General features: G+C 38.0%; 1 protein-coding gene across 3 annotated transcripts in view; it reads left to right on the top strand.

Moving 5' to 3' along the window:
• Positions 1-22490, top strand: part of fto (FTO alpha-ketoglutarate dependent dioxygenase) — a 342469-nt gene that overhangs the window by 300641 nt on the left and 19338 nt on the right. For all 3 annotated transcript variants that reach the window (XR_009516253.1, XM_059992822.1, XM_059992819.1), the window contains one exon: positions 6445-6590. Coding sequence is in view for 2 of the 3 variants with exons in the window: in XM_059992822.1 (XP_059848805.1) it covers positions 6445-6590 (146 nt within the window). In the remaining variant the exon portion in view is untranslated. The remainder of the gene's footprint in view (positions 1-6444; positions 6591-22490) is intronic.

Below are 22490 nucleotides of genomic sequence, written 5' to 3'. Positions count from 1 at the left end.
TTATTAATTAACTCTTTCATTGTCAGCTCCATGTCCCTAGCTGTTTGTACTCGATTATCTCTTGGACTCTCACTTTCTGAAAGTGAATTGTTATTTAGCTCTGAAAGATTCTGCTGGGTCTTTCACCCTAATATCGTTCAGTTTAGACCTTCAGTGCCTTTAGCTGGAATACCGTTTGAATGGGGGTATCCTGAGCCCAGCCTCTGGTGAAAGATGATTCGGCCATCTTTCAAATCAGAGCAAAAAATTGCAGATGCTGGAAGTCTGAAGGTGAAGCAGAAAATGTTAGAAGTATTTAACATCAGGATGGAGAGAAACCGAGTCAACAGTTTGGATCAAGAACACCTTCTCATAGTGTCAGTGTGAGAGGATTTAAACTGCAGAAAGTGGGCAGACGGATAGAACAGGGGCAACATCTATGATAGGACATGTAGACCAAAGCTGTCATAGTATCAATTACTTTAAAACTCTTTGTAGACAGGAAGCAAAGATAAATTAAAACAGAAGGATGTTTCTCTTAGATGTTTGTAAGAAAAAAAGGGAATGGCTACCTGGTTAATAAATTGAATATTCAATCCCAAGAGCTGCAGCAAACCCAGATGGAATTTTTCCTTAAGCTTACTTTAGGCATCTTTGGACCAACATAGGAAGTTAATGACAAGGAGACAGGTAGGAATCAAGCATTAAGTTAAAATTACAGGCATCTGGGTGCTCCAGATCAGCCTTGTGGACTAAATGAAGGTGTTCTGAATTACAGTCATTCTATCTGTGGCTTCTCCAGTGTAGAGAAGACTACGTTATGCAATATTGAAACTGAAAGAAATGCAAGTGAATTTCATCCTTAGGTGGAAGGACTGCTTGGATCCTTTGAAGGTAGAAAGTGAAGAATTAAAGGTGCAGATATTATATCTCCTGCATGGAAAAGTGTCACAACCCAGGGGATGGATCAGTGATTTGTAGAGGGATATTGACTAAGATTTCTGAGGTGCCAGATGCTTAGGTGGAGCAGAATTTGTTATATGCATCCATTCAACTTGGTTGAACCACCTCTTGTAGCTCTTACAGCTAGTAAACTGAAAATAGCGTTAACATACCTCTTTAAAAAAAACATATCCTTCCCTGTAAAGACTTTGCAATGCATCCCTTAAAAGATACTGTAAAAATATGGATGAAGGTCATATGGTCAGATGAAACTCAAGTAGAACTTTTTGGCCTCAACACTAAGCCGTACGTGTAGTGTAAATCTAATACTGCGCATCAGCTAGGTAACACCATCCCTACCGTAAAGTATGGTGGAGGTAGCATCATGGTATGGAACTGCTTTTCAGCAGCAGGGACTGGAAATCTGGTCAGGATTGATGGCTAGATGAATGCCACTAAATACAGAGAGATCTTGGATAAAAATTCTGCTAGCCTCTGCCAGAAAGCTTAAACTGGGGAGCAAGTCCATCTTTCAGCAGGGCAACGACCCAAAGCACACTGCCACAGTAACCATGGAGTGGCTTCAAATGAAGAAAATTGATATTCTTGAGTCACCCAGTCAGAGTTCTGACCTTAACCCAATCAAACATCTCTGGCAAAACCCCAAGATTGCTGTCCACATCCGCTCCCCAACTAACCTGGCACAGATTGAGCAGTTTTGCAATGAGGAATAGAGAAATCTTGCTCTAGCACATTGTGCAAAGCTAATAGAGATTGTAATAGCTGCGAGAGGTGGTTCAACTAAGTACTGACTAAAGGGGGGTGAATGCTGTTGAACTGCTGACATTGGTTTTTGAATTGTTAGTTTTTCATACTTTACAATTCTCCCTGCTTTTTGGGCAGGGAGCTGTGCTGTGGATTAAAAAAAAGGAGCATGTGATTCACAAATAAAAATTCTCAAGAAGGGTCTCAAATCGAAATGTCAACTATTCATTTCCATAGATGCCACCTGGCCTGCTGAGTTCCTCCAGCATTTTGTGTGCAATGCTTTAGTTGAATATTCAATATTAGAATACAAAACATATGCCAGCAATTAGATCAAATAGATGTCAGGCCACAATGAAATCTCAGAACATGTATCCTTCTGTCCAGTTCTGCCAATGGTCTTCAAAAAAAAATTCAGAACATTGTAAAAGAAGTCTTAACTTTAATATCCTTGTAAATCCCTTTCTGTTTCTCTTTGACTTAAATACAATATGGTGGATGAAATTGGTTTTTCAACAAAAAAAAAACAGAAGAAAGCCTGTTTCCTTTTATAATTAACAGCTGCTAACTAAATCACATTCTCAGCAACTGGTCATGTTAAAGGTGCCCATTCCTGCATCTTCATTAAGGGGTCATTGTGGCGAAGCTGAGCGCTGCACAACTTATTATCAAAAGGAAAATTTCAGCCTATCTTGTTGCTTGAGCAGTGAATGCTCCCATCCCCATTAAGGACTCAGACTTGAAGGATATGTTGAGCTATGCAGCGCAAATGATCTGGAATAATACTTTCACAATAAGAAATACTTAATCACTAAAGAGACTTCAGTTAGCTTGTGATCATAGCTAATATTCTATTAATTCTCCCTCAGTCCTGAATTGAGTGGTTTCCACTGGCTAAGCTTCCAGGTGAGGATGGCAATTTTAACAAAAAGTATTTCTTTGGATTATTTAACAGCAATTATTAAACATAAGGCAACATGAGGGGAACTTCATTCAAGGGTTGGTGAGAATATGGAATGAGCTGCCAGTGGATACAGACTCAATTTCAACACTTGAGAGAAATTTGGATTGATATACAGATGCGAGGGGTGTAGAGGGCTCTGGTCCGGGTGCAGGTCAATGGGACTAGGCAGTTTACTAGCTTAACATGGACCACGTGGGCCGAAGGGTCTGTTTCTGTGTTGTAACATCCTGTGACACCCTGACTCTGAAAGAACAATGCATAGAGCTCTTATATTTTCATGACTGCATTCGTATGTAAGATCTTATCATACTAAAGATCAAATTCTAAAAAGATAATTGCTTCAATTTTGCTAACATAGTAATAAATATTCATGTAATGGTGGTTGGATCATGTCATAGGAACCATGCAGGTTTTGTAATTAGCAGTCTTGCAATCAGTATGGACTTATACAATAAAGTATTTCTCAACTGAGCAAAGTTTCTGTTGCTTTCAAGCAGAAGAGTAATCTTATGTTTTAACTTTTGTTTTTTTTTAATGTGACTGATTAGAAAGATATTGCATGTATTGAGATGAATGGGACCTGACATACTAGCTTTGTTGCAACTCATGACCGTTGATCTTGTGACCCTGCCCTTTAAATGCAACTGAGTCCTTACTCAACTTCAAAATGGCACTCTCCTTAAACAGCAACTAACCGCCTCCAATCTCCAGTTTATGTATATAGCATGTTGAAATGACTCGATGTTATCATGTTTTTCAAGTGTCCATAATCCACTTACAAATCTTTGCATGAAGTTTTGTGGGGTTTTCAGACATTCACTTAATATGTTTGAAGGTATTTTAGCAGTCTGCATTATGTTTGTTGTATGCGGATCTTCATAAAGCACTGACCTTATGAAAATTGCCAAACATTTAAATCCTAATAAATATTAAAGACAGCAAACATTAGAAATCAATTTACTTAAGTCTACTAAAAATCATGAGTTTTTATCTCATATTTCTTCTTCCTCAGAATTCAAGGTAAATTTATTATCAAAGTATGTGTATGTTACCATATGCCACCATATGCCGAGATTAATTTTCTATATGGCAACTAGTTCCACTCAAAAAATGAATGCACAAATATGAATAAATCAGTGTATGAACTGATGCAGACAACACTTTTTAAAACAAGTAGAGAATAGGAATGCAACTGTTGGTTAGTTCGTTATGTGCCATGTCGTATGATGTCGGCAATCATGGTCTTTCCATGACCATGATTGCTCTTGGCAAATTTTTCTGTAGAAGTGGTTTGCCATTGCCTTTTTCTGGGCAGTGTCTTTACAAGACAGTTGCCCCAGCCGTTATCAGTACTTCGGAGATTGTGTGCCTGGTATCAGTGGTCACATAACCAGGATTTGTTATATGCACCGGCTGCTCGAACGACCATCCACCACCTGCTTCCTTGGCTTCGCATGACCCTGATCTGAGTGGGGGAGGGGCTAAACAGGTGTTACACCTTGCCCGAGGGTGACCTGCAGGCTAGCGGAGGGAAGGAGCACTTTACAACTCCTTTAGTAGTGATGTTTCTCCACCCCGCCACCCATGTTGCAGCTATTATAACCTACGTAAACAAAGGCAACCTCAATGCCCAGTGAGTACCTGTCAACCATCAAGCAACCATCTTTGTATTCATCTTACCCTAACCCAATGTATTCTTCCAACATTCCCATCAACTTCCCCTTCAGATTCTGTCACTCGTCTACAAACACAGTGCATATACAATGGACAATTAAGCTACCAACCTGTATGTTTTTGGGACATGGGCCCAAATCATAGCATAACAGGGAATTTGCATGGTTATAGAGAAGGCATGCAAGTGAATTCAGGATTGAACCCATGTTGCTGAAACTATGAGGCGGTGACTCTATTAGTTGCTGCACTATGATACACCGAGTATGTTAATTGATTTGCTAACATTCACAGTTTAATATTACATTACAAGCTGAACACAGTATTAGATATAATAAACCAATATACTCAGTGTCTTTCTTTGACAGAACTCTTTTAAAATTCCATAGAAATGCATTATCTTCACTTCTGAGGACAGCTTCAAAAAATGAACTTCACCCTTTTTCTTACAGAAAGTAGGAAGTAGCTTTGTAATTTTGTGTCAAAAATGTAATTACATCAATTTTTGTTGCCTTTTGCATGAGTTCGTAATAATTTTGAACTACAGAACTATTAGTACAGATTTAAAAACCACATGAATGAAACACTATTGATCTCAAAGACCAAGTACAGTATTAAAGCCATTTAGAGTAGTGATGCTGAGCTAAATGGCTTTTTGTCCCTTGACATCAACATTAACCTTCTATTGACTACCAAGGTGCTCTTAATTAATCCATACGTTAATAAAATTGGTTCACTTTAGTTTCTTAAGTACTAAGATCTCTTCAGCAATGTTTCAACTCTGTTTTTAAAATTCGAATGTTGTACAAAGTTGTTATGAAGAACAACCCTTTATGTCCAGAGTCACAGAGATCTTCTAATTGCAATTTGACTAATCCCATACACTCAGTCATTTTTAGTAACTGAGCTGTCCTACAATGCTTTTGTCCCTTTAATTCTTGTTTTAAATAAATAATGAGAACATTTAAACACATTACTCTTTTCAGAGCCCTGAGGTCAGATAATCTTATTATTTATGAAGTGATGTGCTACATAATAGTACTTAGTGCATGTTAACAGATGCTATTATCCAGAAATGATGGAGGCTACTGAAGATGTATTGGCATGTTATATGTTAACACAGTCCTTGCCATCTAACGTGCTCCTGGAATAAGTACCGTGAATGGTAGTGAAACGGTTTACCATTCTTAACCAAAATTGGTAGTTTCACTATTTTTGAAGTATTAAATATGCACTGTCCATACAGTTAATAATAGTTACAAACCTGAAATGTGCTGGTTTAAAACTCTTTCAAAGTGGAAATATTGATTAACTCAGATAAGTGCATTCATATTTTGAGTAGATCTAGTTGTCATAAAGGAGAAATATGAGATTTGATTTATGATGTTTTGTAGACTAAAGTAAATTGACTTCTAATGTCTGATGCTGTGGAGATTACAATACTACAGCTGGGACTTTTACAGCATCTCAATCTGTAATTAAAAGACATACACTGCATCTTGAACATTCTAATGAGCAAGCTTTGAAGATCTGTGTTGTAATGTTCTTTCATCTTAGGTTATCTATTCACAAAGTACATTTTTGAGCTGCACTATTTTTCAGCATTACTTTTAATAAATCTGGCATGTTAACATAGATCTAGCATATTTCATGTCAGACAAATGTCTTGCAATTGAATAAAGATCTTTTCTGTCAGATTAAGCAATTTACTGAAGAGCCAGGCAAAGTCAAAAGCTACAAGTTAAAACAATTTTTATCCTCCATTTTAATGAAAGTGATGAGAAAATTACAAAATGATATGATATAATCCAAATCTGCTTTAGGGGATTGTGTAACAATATGTTCTTTGTTTTTCCAGTGACATGTTTGACTTGCAGTAACATTTGGCAGATAATGTTAATGAACTCAAAAATTGTTTAAGGTTTTTTACCATAAAGATGAAAGATTCATCCCAATTCAATTTTGTATTTTGTTTCATGATTGAATTACTGTAAAAAGCAATTCTTTTTTAAAGTTTCTTTTTGACTTTAAGTCTGATCCTTATGAAACTTGTTTTGATCTGTTTATATTGGTACAATTCTTTTTACTCCGTCCTTGTGTCAACTCTTGTGTTTCTGTTCCAGGTGTCAGTCCAGACTTGCCAATAATCTACCTGCTGATGAGCAGCCAGAATGTCGCCCTTACTGGCATGAGGGAGATCCGAACATGCCTCTTCCCTTTGACCTGGAAGAAATTATTTCACTTTTGAGGAATCGACTTTTACCTAAAGGTAAATGGGGGGGGAATTAATCAACTTTGACAGATAATATATTTCCTTTCTATTATATCTTCATGTTCATAATTCCTTTCAGCAGTAAATACAAGAATGAAAGAGTATTTTTCAACCCCACCCCACTGTATGTCATATTACTTTCATAAAGAGTGAATGGTTAGAGGAATTAAAACAGTTAAATTTCAGGGTAATGGTTACTTGAAAATAGTCAACTTTAAGGTAACTATTTTAATTCCTCTAACCCTTCACCCGTTATGAAAGGACCATGATGCACTGGGGTAGAAAGTTACCTAATTGGCTTATCTGAGGGTTTTCGGCCTCTATATATTTTGTGAATTCGTGGAGAGCAATTGATCTAATACATACTCTCAGTAGTACACCCTGTATACCTGCTCACTAATGCAAATATCAAATCAGCCTATCATGTGGCAGCAATTCAGTGTATAAAAACTTGCAGACATGGTCAAGAGGTTCATTTGTTTTTCAGACCAAACATCTGAATGGGGAAGAAATGTGATCTAAGTGACTGATCATGGAATGATTGTTTCTGCCATACAGGGTGGGTTGAATATCTCAAAAATTGCTGATCTCCTGAGATTTTCATGCACAACAGTCTCTAGAGTTTACAGAGAATGGTGCAAAAAGCAAAAAAAAATCCAGTAGGCAGTTGTCCTTTGGGAAAAAAGCACTTTGTTAATGAGAGAGGTCAGAGGAGAATGGCCAGACGGGTTCAAGTTGACAGGAAGGCGACAGTAACTCAAGTAACTATACGTTACAACAGTGTTTGGGGGAGGGCCTCTTTGAGCACACAACACTTCGAACCCAGAAGTACCAACCTAACCCTCCTATACCTAATAAAGTGGCCACTGAGTATATAATAGGTGCGTTTAGTTAAAAGCAGATCAGAGTAGTCATGAGTGGTTGAATAGTCTTATTCCTGTATTTATGACTTATTGTGAATTATGCCCTGCTTGATACAATTTCATTCTTTTGTTCTGGTTTTGTACTACATTACAAATCTGATTATCTTTGTGAACGGTGGGTGGGAGAAGCTACCTTTTTGAACTACAACAGTGCATATAATGAAGGTATCCTCATGGTTTAGCTAGGTCAAAAAATATACAAATTGTGGCCAAGTAATGGTGAAGATATGCCAAGTCAATTCCAAGTCAAGGTATTACATGACTTAGAGGACTGGTTAGAGTCATAGATACTACTGTGCACCTATTAAGACTTACTTTCCAAGAGGTACAGAAAAAGTCTTGTATTTGGAGAATTTGCTGGCTTTTCTGCAAAATTGTATGATGTAAATGCTGCACATTGGTGGGGCATTAATTGGTTATGCTTGTAGATGGATAGCTAATTAGTTCTGGATGTTGTTGAGTGTTATTGAAGCAGCATAAATTCACATAACTGCTGGCTTTTGTCTTGTAAATATGAAAACTCTCAAGACTGACAAGGTGAAGGACTCACCATGAGGTATCAAAACTGCAACATCATCTTGCATTCCAAAGTTCAAAGTAAATGTATCAAAATACATATACATCACCATATACTACCCTGAGATTCATTTTCTTGCAAACATTCACAGTAAATACAAAGAGACACAAAAAAATCAATGAAAAACTGTACACAATGAAGACAGATAAACAAGCAATGTGAAAAAGACAACAACTTGTGCAAATACAAAAAGAAAAAGAACTCAAAATAATAATAATAAATAAGCAATAAATATTGACATCATGAATTGTAGAATCCTTGAAAGTGAGTCCATTGGTTATGAAATCAGTTCATTGTTAGGATGAATGAAGTTAAGTCCTGGTCACAGAATTTATCAAGTTCATTAAGTATCTAATCAGTGCTGATTCCAGGATTTGATGATGTGAGAATGCACCTTGGTGTTATCCTTGTGGACGCGATAACCTTTTCTTCTTAGATGTAGGTCTTGTCTGGTTTTGTACTTACTTTCAGATTATGATTCCTGTATGAAATCATATGAATTAATTTATTCCTGTTTTATGATTTCAAAATTTACTTTAGAACTTTGGTCCCACAAAATTATGTATTTTAATGTAAAATTTGGTAAAAATATAACTTCAACGTCAGAATTAAGTGAGTTTTTATTTTGAAGTATTGATAACATATGGCCAATCCAATACCTTTTGGTGTAATCACAATATGTCATTTAGAATTATTGTTTCTTAGAGTCTGCACAAGTGAGAAGGACATGTCAGTAAGTATCTGGGGTATGTGGTCAATGTTTCTTTTCGATTATAAAAAGTTTCTCAGTCTTAATACAATCACTGAAATTAATTCAAAGAAGCACCCAAACCTGGGCTAAGAGAAACCAAATAATGTTTATCTATAGCATGGACTTAGTGCACAGGAATGGCTTGGGCTTGGATATAATGTTTGAAGTTTTTAGATTATATAACCCTTGTTAATATAGTGAATGTTGAAGAGGATTGTAGCAAGTTTCAGAAGATAAACTGATAAATTCATCATAAGGAAACATGGTGTGAGCTGGTATTGCCAGTATTAGTGATCTATCCCCAGTTAGCCTGAGAAACCAACTAGGACTCATTAATGGATATGGAGACTCAATTAAGCTAAGCTTGGTAAGGATGGTAGATTTCTTTCATTGAAGTGCATTATTGAAGCAGATGTATTTCTTAAATAAAATGATGTGGTAGTTTCATTTTACTGATACATGTACAATATTCTAGACTTTTTATTAATTGTTCACTTCTTGACCCAAAATGTCGACTGTCCATTTCCCTCCATAGATGCTGCCTGATCCTTTGAGTTCCTCCATCATTTTGTGTGGCGCTCCAGATTTTCAGCATCTGCCGTCTTTCTTGGGTTTCTTTCTGAATTGGAAAGGCTACCCTACCCATACCTATCTGCAGTTATTGTGGGAAAAGTGAACAGCTCTTTCACACAGCCAACATTAACTTCATTCCACACTGTAAGATTCTGATAGAACTAACAGAAAATATAATAAGCGTAAAGGTGCAGAGAAAGCAGAGAGGAAAGGAAATAACAATAGCTGAGGTCAGTGGTGGGGGGAAAGAAAGAGAAATTAAATGACAAAAAACATTGATAGCATGCCGTGAAAGAAGGTAGCAATAGGAAAGAAGGCAAAACGACAACTGTGCAAAATCCAAAATAAAAATCAAAAAGAAGAAATTCTCATCAGAGCAGGAAGAATTGGTGGAGAGAAAAACAGCTAATGCTTCAGATCAATGGCCTTACATTGGGCCATTAACCTGAAACCTTAACTCTGTTTCTCTCTTCAAGGAGGCAGTAGTTACAAGTGCAAATGATTACTAAAAATTACAGGAGCAAGGGGAAGGCAATAGTCCCTCACTCTCTTCTCCCTGCCTCCCCTGTCCTACACTTTATTTAAGATTTCCATGATATTCATCTTGACCTACAGATTCTGATTTTCTCCCTAGATTGATATTCACTGGTTACTTTCTCTTTCATGTCTTTTATAGTTACAGTACTTACTACTTATGTGTCTAATTCTTAGACATTTCAGTCATTTTGAGCTGCCACTGAAAATGTAACCCCACACCTCCTTCTGAACATGAAACTACATTGTTAATATTCAAGAAATGATGCAGTTGTAGCTTGTGTGCAATTACAACCCAAATGCAATATGTGCTGAAAAGAACTTTCAATTACAAGACATCAGAATTTTAAATCCCACATACAACAGATCTGGACACAAAAGTAGCTTCGACCTTCAATGAAGTTACTCTAGCTAAACATATTAATGCATGACCATACCACGCATAATTTTGCTAGAATCCTTCAGATATTGTGCAACAGTTAATTCAGTGGAATTTCAAAATCAGTATACAATGGGGATTGAAATGCAGAAGTTAATTTATTTGCCAAAATCTCAGCACATAAACCTATCCATTCATTAAAGGACAATTGGACTTGGAACGTGGAAAAGTATATAACAAAGCAGCCTGCTTGCAATCTGACAAAATATAATAACCCCATGAGCTCCTCATCATTCTTTGCAACTTCTAATACAGAAAATTTAATAGCTTAAAATTGCATTACCATTTATTTTTGTACATGGCATACTTACAAGGTTGCGACAGTATTTAATTGAAATATTACAGAAAGAATGAAAATGATTCAATAGGCATATAGTATGAAAAATGCTTAGTTTTTATTGATACTACGAGTATGCTTTTGTTAAGTTTTTATAATACTGTTCACTCACCCAAACTTCCAGATATGGCCTGTATAAATAGGCATAAGGAACCCATCACAAACAACATATTATTATCAGTCCAGATAATAAAATGGAAGACAATAATAAAGACAATGTCTTTTAACTCAACCACTAGTGGAAATTATTTGAAAGATATAGTGCAAAAGGGACCTGTCTGTTTGGATTTGGGAACTATTAAAATGTCTTTATTTCTCAGCCTACTAAAAGGAGCACTTTTATCCTTACTTTAATCAAGCTCTTGGATTTGCAAATATCGTATCAATTACTAAACTGAATATCCTGACAATTTTTGATCTTTGAATTGTTGCTGAACGAGGGTCAAGTGTTTCTGCAGTTCTATAAGGGTTAATCCCTGTCTGTCTGTATACATTGACATAAATCCAAGATCAGACAGACTTGGGAAATGGATTAAATTATGTCTTCATATTCCAGAGCAAGGCTACTCTCAAAATGCTTTTGTGCATGTCTTTGCTTACCTTTAGTTTTCATTAGGCCCAGACGAATGAGTTGAAGTTGTCTACATGTTTGACAAGCTGAATTGATTACAAAAGATACAGATCTATCTGCCTGTCGGCACTTGCAGTCAGCCAATGTACATAGGTTTTCCTTTTGTCTTTCCATGCCAAATCATGGTGCACTTTGTGGTTTTGATTAATTTTCTTATTTTAATCTAGTTCCTGCCACCTACTAAGTGTCAGTCTCTCTCTCTCTCTCTCTCACTCTCTCTCTCTCTCTCTCTCTCTCTCTCTCTCTCACTCTCTCTCTCTCTCTCCCCCTCTGTCTCCCTCTCTCTCTCTCTCCTCCCTCTGTTTGCATTTTTTCTCCTGAAGAAGATAGTTCACTTCCTATGTCCAGTTAAGAGACAGAACTATTTGAACTGATGGCTTCTCCCCAAACCCAGATGTCAATGTGCTGTATTGTTTATAGGAAAGCGTCAAGGAGGTGCATGCTTAGTGGACAAAATGCTCAAGACCATTTTTTTCATGAAGTATTCATCAAATGCTATGCACGGCAGAGAAATAAAATCAACTCAAAGAAACACTGCTCTTCTCAAATATACATTGGCTGGGATCACCTAACCTTCCTTTTCAGTAGCACATCAGAGTATCCCTTGACAGACAGCTTCAGACGCAATTTTTTCCTGATGTGCATGTCATTTGTTCTGTTGCTCTATTTCTTTTTTACATTTTAATGTTGAACTTTGTGTTAGAGTTCCCATTCTGTGTGAGGAACCAATGACAACCATGCCCATTGTTTCTGGTACTTGTCCCCCAACCACAGCTTTTTGTGATTTCTGTCAAAAGTTCCATTGCAGGGTGAAGCACCAGAAACATAAACTGTTTTTGATCATTGAAACTGAACTGACAGATGCTCAGTTGGAGAAGAAATTGTCAAAAGCCAATAAAGATGAGAATGATAAGACAGCCTTCAGCTCTCCTGTTCCCATGGCTTATGCTCCACAGCTTCAAATGAAAGAAAAACAGCCTGTGTTTTGTTCCATCTTAAATACTTCTCAAAGATTTACTTCTACATCATAATTCAAATAGCTACAACTGAGCCTCCTCGTTAATTCTTATCTGGAGATCACAGCGTTTTTCATCAGTGCTTGGCTATTGTGCTTGGTGTGGGATTAAAGCATCACTTGAGAGATACCCAATGTATTTGGTTCTTTCTTATAGCAAGTTTTCATTCAACTGTTGATGTGAGACAAAAGGCCTCATGTAGGATATATTGTCAGCTCAACAAACATGTAGGCATTTCATATTAGCTAGATGTTAATTCATTTCACATCCCCTATAATTACTGATTCTCTCAACCAAAAATTCATTCTCAGATAAAATGGAGTTAACTGTCATTTGGTGGCATCTGTGCATTGTAAGCCTTTCTGAAGAAAGACATTCTGGAACCAGAGTCTATCACTCAATCACATATTTAGCACTAACAATACAGAAAGAATTTTACCTCTTGCTTAACATTGTGATTCCAAAATTTGTGACAATTCGGTTTCTCTAAGTTGTAAGAGTGAAAGTTCAAATCTGTCTCTCGAAATGCTAGAGATGTAGCCTGATGCTGCAGAACAGTATTGAGGGAAATCTGTTTTCCTTTGACAATGACATTAAGTTGAAGTCCTGTCTGTTCTCTTGAGTGGATGGAATAGATCCCATTACAGTATTTTGAACAAGATAGGGAAAGTATTCCTCGTATACTAGCATATAATTGTGCTTCATTCAGCATCACTAAAAGTCAAATAATGTTTGTTTTGCCACTGGTGGAAGTTTGCGACATAAAATGAAGTGCCACTGAAACATTCCTTTGGTGTAAATTGCTTTGGCACATTGTCATCTTCTTAGGCAGTCACTGGGATCACTGATGACTTCTGCTCTAGTTGAGTGTGTTCTGAAGTAGCTGATGATGGTAATGTAGGATCCATGAATTGTGCCAGAAATGGGAAAGGAGGTGCTTGATGGGGCAAGTGGACTAGCAGTATAACAACACACACAAAATGCTGGTGGAACACAGCAGGCCAGGCAACATCTATAAGGAGAAGCATTGTTGACGTTTCAGGCCGAGACCCTTCGTCAGGACTAACTGAAAGTTAGTCCTTATAGATGCTGCCTGGCCTGCTGTGTTTCACCAGCATTTTGTGTGTGTTGTTTGAATTTCCAGCATCTGCAGATTTCCTCGTGTTTGTGGATTAGCAGTATGGCCACTTCCGCTGAGCTTTGACATGATTCTAACAAAGAGACTCAAGATTCTCAATGCCATCCCAGTTGGTGCTTCACTCTGATCAGTCAAGAGCCAAGGACTCCCACAATTTGTTGAGTTTGTTACAGTTTTTAAATAGTGCATGAGAAAATCATTCTTTATTCTTCTGTTCCCTCACAAGATTTTGCTATGACTGAGCTTGAAGTTCAATGCCAGGTTTGGGAGTCTGATGTTGGGCTTGCAAACAACGCAACCCACCCATTAAAGCTGGCTGAGGGTAATTAGAGTCCTGATCTAGGGATATTAGCCTGGAAGAGGGCACTGACTATGGTTTCCTGATTGTGTAATGGATTTGGCAGACTTTGCAGAGACAATGCTGGTGAGCGGTTTGAGGTACCAACTGGTGGTTCATGTTTCGGAAGCATAATGGAGGTCTGTGTCCAAAAGGAGAGTTTGCTCTGGATTTCCACATCACATTGTGTAAAGAAATCAAGACATTAATGTAATGATTTTTGAAGATTTTTTTTCTCTCATTTTCCGAAGATTGTGTTGGTGGCTTTGGTAAATTTTATCATTGACGTGTGCCTTCACTGAGAAGTAACTCCCAAGATATGAAGAGTGAACATTTTTTTACCAGGATGTCACAGTGTATCTCTACTTACAGGAATAGGCTGTGTTGTGCAGCAGGGGCTGGATAATGGAGTGCTTCTGTTTGATAGATAATCAGTATATAAAGCCCAGCTTCAAGGGATGAGATCAATGATGGCTTACTGCTTAGCATCTAAGTGTGCACATTCACAAGCACAAGTGGCTCGACGAATGAGGTAGGATGGACTGAACTTGGTGCTGGAGTAATAGAAACATAGAAAACCTACAGCACAGTATAGGCCCTTCGGCCCATGAAGCTGTGCCCAACATGTCCCTACCTTAGAAATTACCTAGGGTTACACATAGCTCTCTATTTTTCTAAGCTCCATGTACCTATGCAGGAGTCTCTTAAAAGACCCTATTGTATCTGCCTCCACTACCGTTGCCAGCAGCCCATTCCACGCACTCACCACTCTGCGTAAAAAAACTTATCCCTGACATCTTCTCTGTACCTTCTTTCAAGCACTTTAAAACTGTGCCCTCTTGTGCCAGCCATTTCAGCCCTGGGAAAAAGTCTCTGACTATCCACACGATCAATGCCTCTCATCATCTTGTACACTTCTAACAGGTTGCCTCTCATCCTCCATCGCTCCAAGAAGAAAAGGCCAAGTTCATGCAACATATTCTCATAAGGCATGCTCCCCAATCCTGGCAACATTGTTGTAAATATCCTCTGCAGCCTTTCTATAGTTCCCACATCCTTCCTGTAGTGAGGCGACCAGAACTGAGCACAGTACTCCAAGTGGGGTCTGACCAGGGTCCTATATAGCTGCAACATTACCTCTCGGCTCTTAAACTTAATCCCACGATTGATGAAGGCCAATGCACCGTATGTCTTCTTAATGTCAATGGAGATTCAATAATTTCCCTTTCATCCTGCTATTAGCTCCACTCCAGAGGGGAGCTTACTAAGAATGAGGTGAAATTTGCATCAGGGAAGTTTGAGAAGAAAGTTGATGCAATGACATGCATTAGTCAGAATCACATTGTCCATGCCACCCACCGTGGAACAGAGGGAGAACGGAGATAAACTTCCGAGAGCATCCGAATTTGAGAAGTTTTCTGCATAGCACTTCTGTTTAAGAGAGTTTGGAAGTCTTCAGTGAAATCTATAGTGGTGAATGCTTCCCCCACATTTCTCTTGGTGTTGCAATGTGGTGTAGATATATCCATTTAATTGATGGAACCTACATTTCAATTCAGGGAGAAGCTCTTAGGCCAGTGAGGGAAGGCAGATGAAGATGACCCTTATAATTACATCACTGAACCAGGCAGCAGAGAGCATAGTTGTAATTACTGCAGATAGATTTGTCTCCTTCCCTATGTCTTCATAAAGGAGAGTTTGCTTAGGATTTCCACTTCACTTTGTGTAAAGAATTACTTCATGGCCATACATTAAACAGCATTAAGTTCAGGCTATAATCCAGTTTTAAAAGTTTTTACCTTTACACACTTGAAGTAATCAAGCCACGGTCTTCTATATTTAAGGGAATACTATGCAATATGACCATATAAATTAATGCTTTTAACTCCAGAAATATTTAACTTGAGGATCTTTGTTGCACCATTTCCAGAGGCAATGTAGCTTACTTAATGTTCATGTTGAATGAAATGCTCTAAATGATGCCAAACCAGAGTCTATATTATCTATATTCTACTCCTTTATATTCAAGTATCTGAAGCTAAGTACTAATATGCCTGTAGTATTTTGATTATTTTTTACTTTTTCACTAGTTTTTAATAATTTCAAGACTTAGACCCATCTCTGCTTTTCTATAATCTTAGCTTCTCATTATTTAGAAACTTTCTGGGTCCTGAAAGCACGTGCCACCAGGATCAAGGACAGCTTCTATCCCACTGTTTTAAGATTCACGAATGGACATCTTGTACAATAAGGTAGACTCTTGGCCTCACAAACTCCCTTGGGAAGATCTTGCATTTTATTGTTAACCTGATCAGCACTTTTTTGGTTGCTTTTCCACTCCATTCTGCATTGTTATTGATTTACCTTATTCTAGCTCAATGCACTGTGTAATGATTTGATCTGGATAAACATTATGCAAGACAAACATTACACTGTATTTTGTACATGTGCCATAATAAACCAATACCAATGTCAATGTTATCAGTGAACTAAAGTGTAAATCTGGTACCTAAATATTTATAAATACAGTGAAATACTCAGGTTGCAGTATATCCTTGAAAGATGTCAGTGTTAATATTTCTTTATTTATCAACATACGTATTAGCTCTACACTATGTCTCCTAACTACTAACTATTTCCTCCTCTTTAATAATAGACTGCTTTCTATTCCCTGTTTTTGTTATTTTATGTGATGATTTACCATATAGACAACATCCAAATGTTGTTCCTTGATTTATGGGCAAATCAAAGGTGGTGATGAATCAGCACATAGGAGGGAAATTGAAAATGTGGCTTGGTGGTGCCTCTTACTCACTGTCAGCAAGACCAAAGAGCTGATTTTTGACTTCAGGAGGAGGAAACCAGAGGTCCATGAGCCAGTCCTCATTGGAGGATCAGATGTGCAGAGAGTCAGCAACTTCAAATTCCTCAATGTCATCATTTCAGAGCAGCTGTCCTGGGCCCAGCACATAAGTGCAATTACAAAGAAAGCACAGCATGCCTCTACTTCCTTAGGAGTATGTGAAGATTCTGCATAACATTTAAAACTTTGACAAACTTTTATAGTTGTCTACTGGAGAGTATGTTGACTGGCTGCATCACTGGTATAGAAATACTGATGCCCTTAAATGAAAAATCCTACAAAAAGTAATGGATGCGGCCCAGTCGATCACAGATAAAGCCCTCCCCACCATTGAGCACAAAGCATTGTAGCAGGAAAGTAGTCTTCATTATCAGGGGCGTCACCAACCAGGACATGCTCTCTTCTCACTGTGTTCATCAGAAAGAAGGTACAGGAGCTTCAGGACACGCCACCAGGTTCAGGAACAGTTATTACCCCTCAACCATCAGGCTCTTTAACCACTCAGCTTCACTTGCCCATCATTGAAAGGTTCCCACAACCTATGGACTCGCTTTCAAAGACTCTTCATCTTGTGTTATTGATATTTATTGCTTATTTATTTATTATTATTATTATTATTATTATTATTTTCTTTTTGTATTCTTTATTTTGTATTTTGTCTTCTTTAGACCAGTGAGTCTTATGTCTGTGGTGGGAAAGCTGTTGAAAAAGATTCTTAGAGATAGGATGTATGGTCATTTAGAGAATCATGGTCTGATCAGGGACAGTCAGCATGGCTTTGTGAAGGGCAGATCGTGTCTAACAAGCCTGATAGAGTTCTTTGAGGAGGTGACCATGCATATAGATGAGGGTAGTGCAGTGGATGTGATCTACATGGATTTTAGTAAGGCATTTGACAAGGTTCCACACGGTAGGCTTATTCGGAAAGTCAGAAGGCATGGGATCCAGGGAAGTTTGGCCAGGTGGATTCAGAATTGGTTTGCCTGCAGAAGGCAGAGGGTCATGGTGGAGGGAGTACATTCAGATTGGAGGGTTGTGACTAGTGGTGTCCCACAAGGATCTGTTCTGGGACCTGTACTTTTCATGACTTTTATTAACAACCTGAATGTGGGGGTAGAAGGGTGGGTTGGCAAGTTTGCAGATGACACAAATGTTGGTGGTGTTGTAGATAGTGTAGAGGATTGTCAAAGGTTGCAGAGAGACATTGATAGGATGCAGAAGTGCGCTGAGAAGTCGCAAATGGATTTCAACCCAGAGAAGTGTGAGGTGGTACACTTTGGAAGGACAAACTCCAAGGCAGAGTATAAAGTAAATGGCAGGAGACTTGGTAGTGTGGAGGAGCAGAGGGATCTGGGGTTACATGTCCACAGATCCCTGAAAGTTGCCTTACCGGTAGATAGGGTAGTTAAGAAAGCTTATGTGGTGTTAGCTTTCATAAGTCGAGGGATAGAGTTTAAGAGACATGATGTAATGATGCAGCTCTATAAAACTCTGGTTAGGCCACACTGGAGTACTGTGTCCAGTTCTGGTCGCCTCACTATAGGAAGGATGTGGAAGTATTGGAAAGGGTACAGAGGAGATTTATCAGGATGCTGCCTGGTTTAGAGAGTATGGATTATGATCAGAGATTAAGGGAACTAGGGCTTTACTCTTTGGAGAGAAGGAGGATGAGAGGAGACATGATAGAGGTGTACAAGATATTAAGAGGAATAGGCAAAGTGGACAGCCAGCGCCTCTTCCCCAGGGCACTACTGCTCAGTACAAGAGGACATGGCTTTAAGGTAAGGGGAGGGAAGTTCAAGGGGGATATTAGAGGAAGGTTTTTCACTCAGAGAATGGTTGGTGCGTGGAATCCACTGCCTGAGTCAGTGGTGGAGGCAGATACACTAGTGAAGTTTAAGAGACTACTAGACAGGTATATGGAGGAATTTAAGGTGGGGGTTTATATGGGAGGCAGGGTTTGAGGGTCGGCACAACATTGTGGGCTGAAGGGCCTGTAATGTGCAGTACTGTTCTATGTTCTATGTATTTGCACAGTTTGGTGTCTTTTGCACACTGGTTGAATGCCCAAGTTAGTGCAGTCTTTCATTCATTCTATTATAGTTATTATTCTATTGTGGATTAATTGAATATGCCCACAAGAAAATGAATCTCAATGTTGTATGTGGTGACATAAATTTACTTTGATCTGTGAACTTCAAACTTTGAACTTTTGTGCCATGTTACTCAAAATGTCTTTTAAGATGTATAGCAACCTCACTGAGAATCTCTGTACCATTATCACTGAAAGAGGGAAGGAGCATTTAGGATGTATTGTTGGATGAACTCACTGGGTTGAGCAGCACCTATGGAAGAAAAGGAATCCTGCTTTGAATTGGAACATCAGCAAATCCTTTCTTACCACAGATACTGCTCAATCTGCTGAGTTCCTCTAGCAACACACACAAAATGCAGGAGGAACGTAGCATGTCAGACAGCATTTACGGAATAGAGATTGACAAAGAATTCGAGCCAAAATGTCGATTGTTTACTCTTTTTCCATAGATGCTGCCTGGTCTGCTGAGTTCCTCCATCATTTTGTGTGTGTTACTTGGATTTCCAGCATCTGCAGAATTTTTCCTCTGGCAGATTGTTTATTGTTCTAGATTCCAGCGTCTACAGCCTCTTGTGTCTGCCATTCCTGTAACCTGTCTAATCAATGTTTGTTGCTCCGTAATGGCAAATCCATCCTTGTCTTACATAGGGAGACCAAACCTGTTCACAGTCAGTCTCACCAAGGCCTTTCACAATGATAATGAGATTTCCTTACTCCTGTTTCAAATGCTTTTGGTATAAAGGTTAACGTACCATTTGTCCTCTTAATCTATTGCTGCACCTGGTTGTATACGAACACACTTAAGTCACATTAAACATCAACATTGTATGATCATTATCTACATCATCTGACACCGAGAGTGGCATTGCTAATGCCAGAGCAAACTGATTCTTGTATCACCAAATAAAGTATCAAATGCCACAAGTTAGAAAACAGACAAGGTGATTTCAAGATCATGATTTTGGGATACTGGCCAAGTAATTGAATTTAGCAATTTCTAGAAATGAGAGAGAAAAAAATAAGTGGGCAGGTTGGTTTTGCCTTAAGCAAGATTTCACAGCTTCACTGTTTGTCTCTGGCACTTGCAAACCCATCACTCAGGGAAAGAATTGGCTGTATTGGTTTTGCAACAGAAATTCCTGCGAATAGTTTCCAAAAAATAGCAACACATGAAGGGGCCAACATGATTTTAGTCCTTCCAAATGGCTTGTGAAATATTTGCTTACCAATTTTCATGATGTATATGATATTACATTGTAGGTAAAAAGAGTCTCTTCAACTAAATCACTCTTGACCGTTAGAATAGTGTATGTCTTGAAGAGATTTGCAGAGAAAGAGAGAAAAATAATGGATATGTACCACAAAGGCAAAAAAACAAATATCAGGGTAAAGAGGAAATAACATTTTTAATTGACCCTACAAGGGTTATCTGATCCAAAACTGGTCATCATCATTCCCATTCCTCGTGGCTTTCGTTTCATCCAATGTAGCTCCCTCTTCTTGGCCGTTGCTCATTGAAGCAATAATTTACTTAGATGGAGGTGGGAAGGAAATGAAGGCCCAAACAGATGGAAAAATGTGACTTTTTTCTGACTTTAGATTATCCTTGAAGGCATAGGATATGCTTACAAGATCAACTAATCTATATAACTTCCAAGTGTTCAGCAGGAATAAAAACTTTCCAAATCTTTCTTCCATTGCCCAATTTAAATTCACATCAGATTCCATTTTGTTTAGTGTGCCTTTGCATTAAAAAGTACATTAAAGATACCCTTCTTGATCAGATGGTGTTGATGAAAAAATTTGACTGTTGACATAAGATGTTCTTGACCATATTTTAGGTATACCCCATTATGATTAATTTATGGAATTTGAGAGGTATTCAAGAAGCTAAACGCTAAGTGAACTGGATGGCTAGTTAGCAGTTCTACTATTCTAATCACATCATACAGCTTTATGAGCACTCAAAATCCTCTTAAAGCATGTCCAGCTTACAAATCTATTGCGTGGTTGAACTTGCTATAAAAGCGCAAAATCAAGCTCTTTGTCTGTGTTTATTGCTTGACCCCAGTGACCAACCCAAAGGCAGCCTGAAATACACTCCCTTGATCAGGCAAAGACTCTGCCTTGAATCTTCCATACTTAGGAAAGACAAGTTTGTGTAGTGTGTCAGGGTTGAGGGGGATGAGTTGTCAGGTCAGGTATTCAAATGTTTTCTGCAGATATGACAGGTAATTTGTTCAGGAAGCACGCTGGAATGACAAGATATGATGCTTTTGTAAAACATGGCACTCAAGAAGTGCATAGGTTTGTGGTGATCAGAAAATGTTGCAAATCATTGTGCATGAGAAAGAGAGAGAGAGAGAGAGAGAGAAACACACACAATGTTTATCCAACATTCATTTTGGACTCCAGGTAACTCTCTGAATTTTGGTCATCCTGCTATGTCCTTATGAATTTGGATCTAGAACAAACATGATTGGAAAGATTGTTCTATTTGTGGTTCGGATAAAATCACCCAAATATAGTCTTTTGTCAAGTCATGCTGAACATTAACTGGCAGGTCTGTGGAGAACCATCAGTGTTGCACTTTATGTACATAAATACTTTATGTATTTAATGTTTCAGTAATATTTGAGTAATATTATAAATATATTGTTTGATTAAGTATTCTTAGTTGCATACATAGTTCATTATTGGCTGTAATGTAAAAGTACATGAAAGGCATACATTATTACATCACCATGTTACGAGGGCACACCTTGCTAAAGTAAAGAACAAAATAGACATGTTATTTCCGGATCTGTATTTTTCTTTTGATTAGTTTTGGAGATAATAAACAACAGTGGAGACATGTACATTTGGAATGAACCCAAGATGATTATCTACCTGTTGAAGCACAGTGAGACATTCAAATTTGTAAAGGAAACACAGTACACTTTTTCACAAGAGGAGAGAAACGGTTGGGTAAAAGCAAAGAACAGCATGTAGTTTCTTTGGAAAAGGCAGAAAATTAATTAAATTCACAGGTTCATGAAAATTTGGTACTGGGTGATAATAATAGTAAATTTTAAAAAAGCAGTAATGTTGACTACATCAGAAAGATATACATGCATTCGATTGCACAAAAGATGACTGGATATTGTACACTGAGTGAATTGAGCAGTATTTTGAAGTAAATGAAATAGCCAATGAGAAGAGAGTACCAGTTTTGCTGAGTGCAATAGGTTAAAGAGCATACAGTTTGCTTAGTTTAGCTGTTCCAACCAAACCAGCTGAAATTAGCTTTGCTGATATTGTGAAAATAATGAGGACCATTTAGAATGAAAGTTGTTGTTGATTGCAGAACGCTTCAGTTTTCATAAGCAAAATCAAAAGGAAGGGGATGTAACTGTATTGAAGAGGTTGTCTTTGCATTGTCAGTTCAGCAATGAGCTTAATGATGCAGTGAGAGACATTTTAATTTATGGAATCTTATAAGAAAGCATTAAAAAATGGCTCCTAACTGAAGCATAACTCACATTTAAAAGAGCAGTTGAAATCACTGTATTATTGGAACAGCAACCAGAAATGCAATTGAGTTACAGTCAGGAATAACAGTGAGTATGAACAAAATGACAACATCTAAACAGAAACTTACCTGGCTAAACAAACCGTGTTACCATTGTGGTAGGGGCTCCATA

The sequence above is a fragment of the Hypanus sabinus genome, chromosome 17 (assembly GCF_030144855.1).
Source record: "Hypanus sabinus isolate sHypSab1 chromosome 17, sHypSab1.hap1, whole genome shotgun sequence".
NCBI classification, from domain to species: Eukaryota; Metazoa; Chordata; class Chondrichthyes; order Myliobatiformes; family Dasyatidae; genus Hypanus; species Hypanus sabinus.
This window is presented reverse-complemented; position numbering and strand designations above follow the sequence as displayed.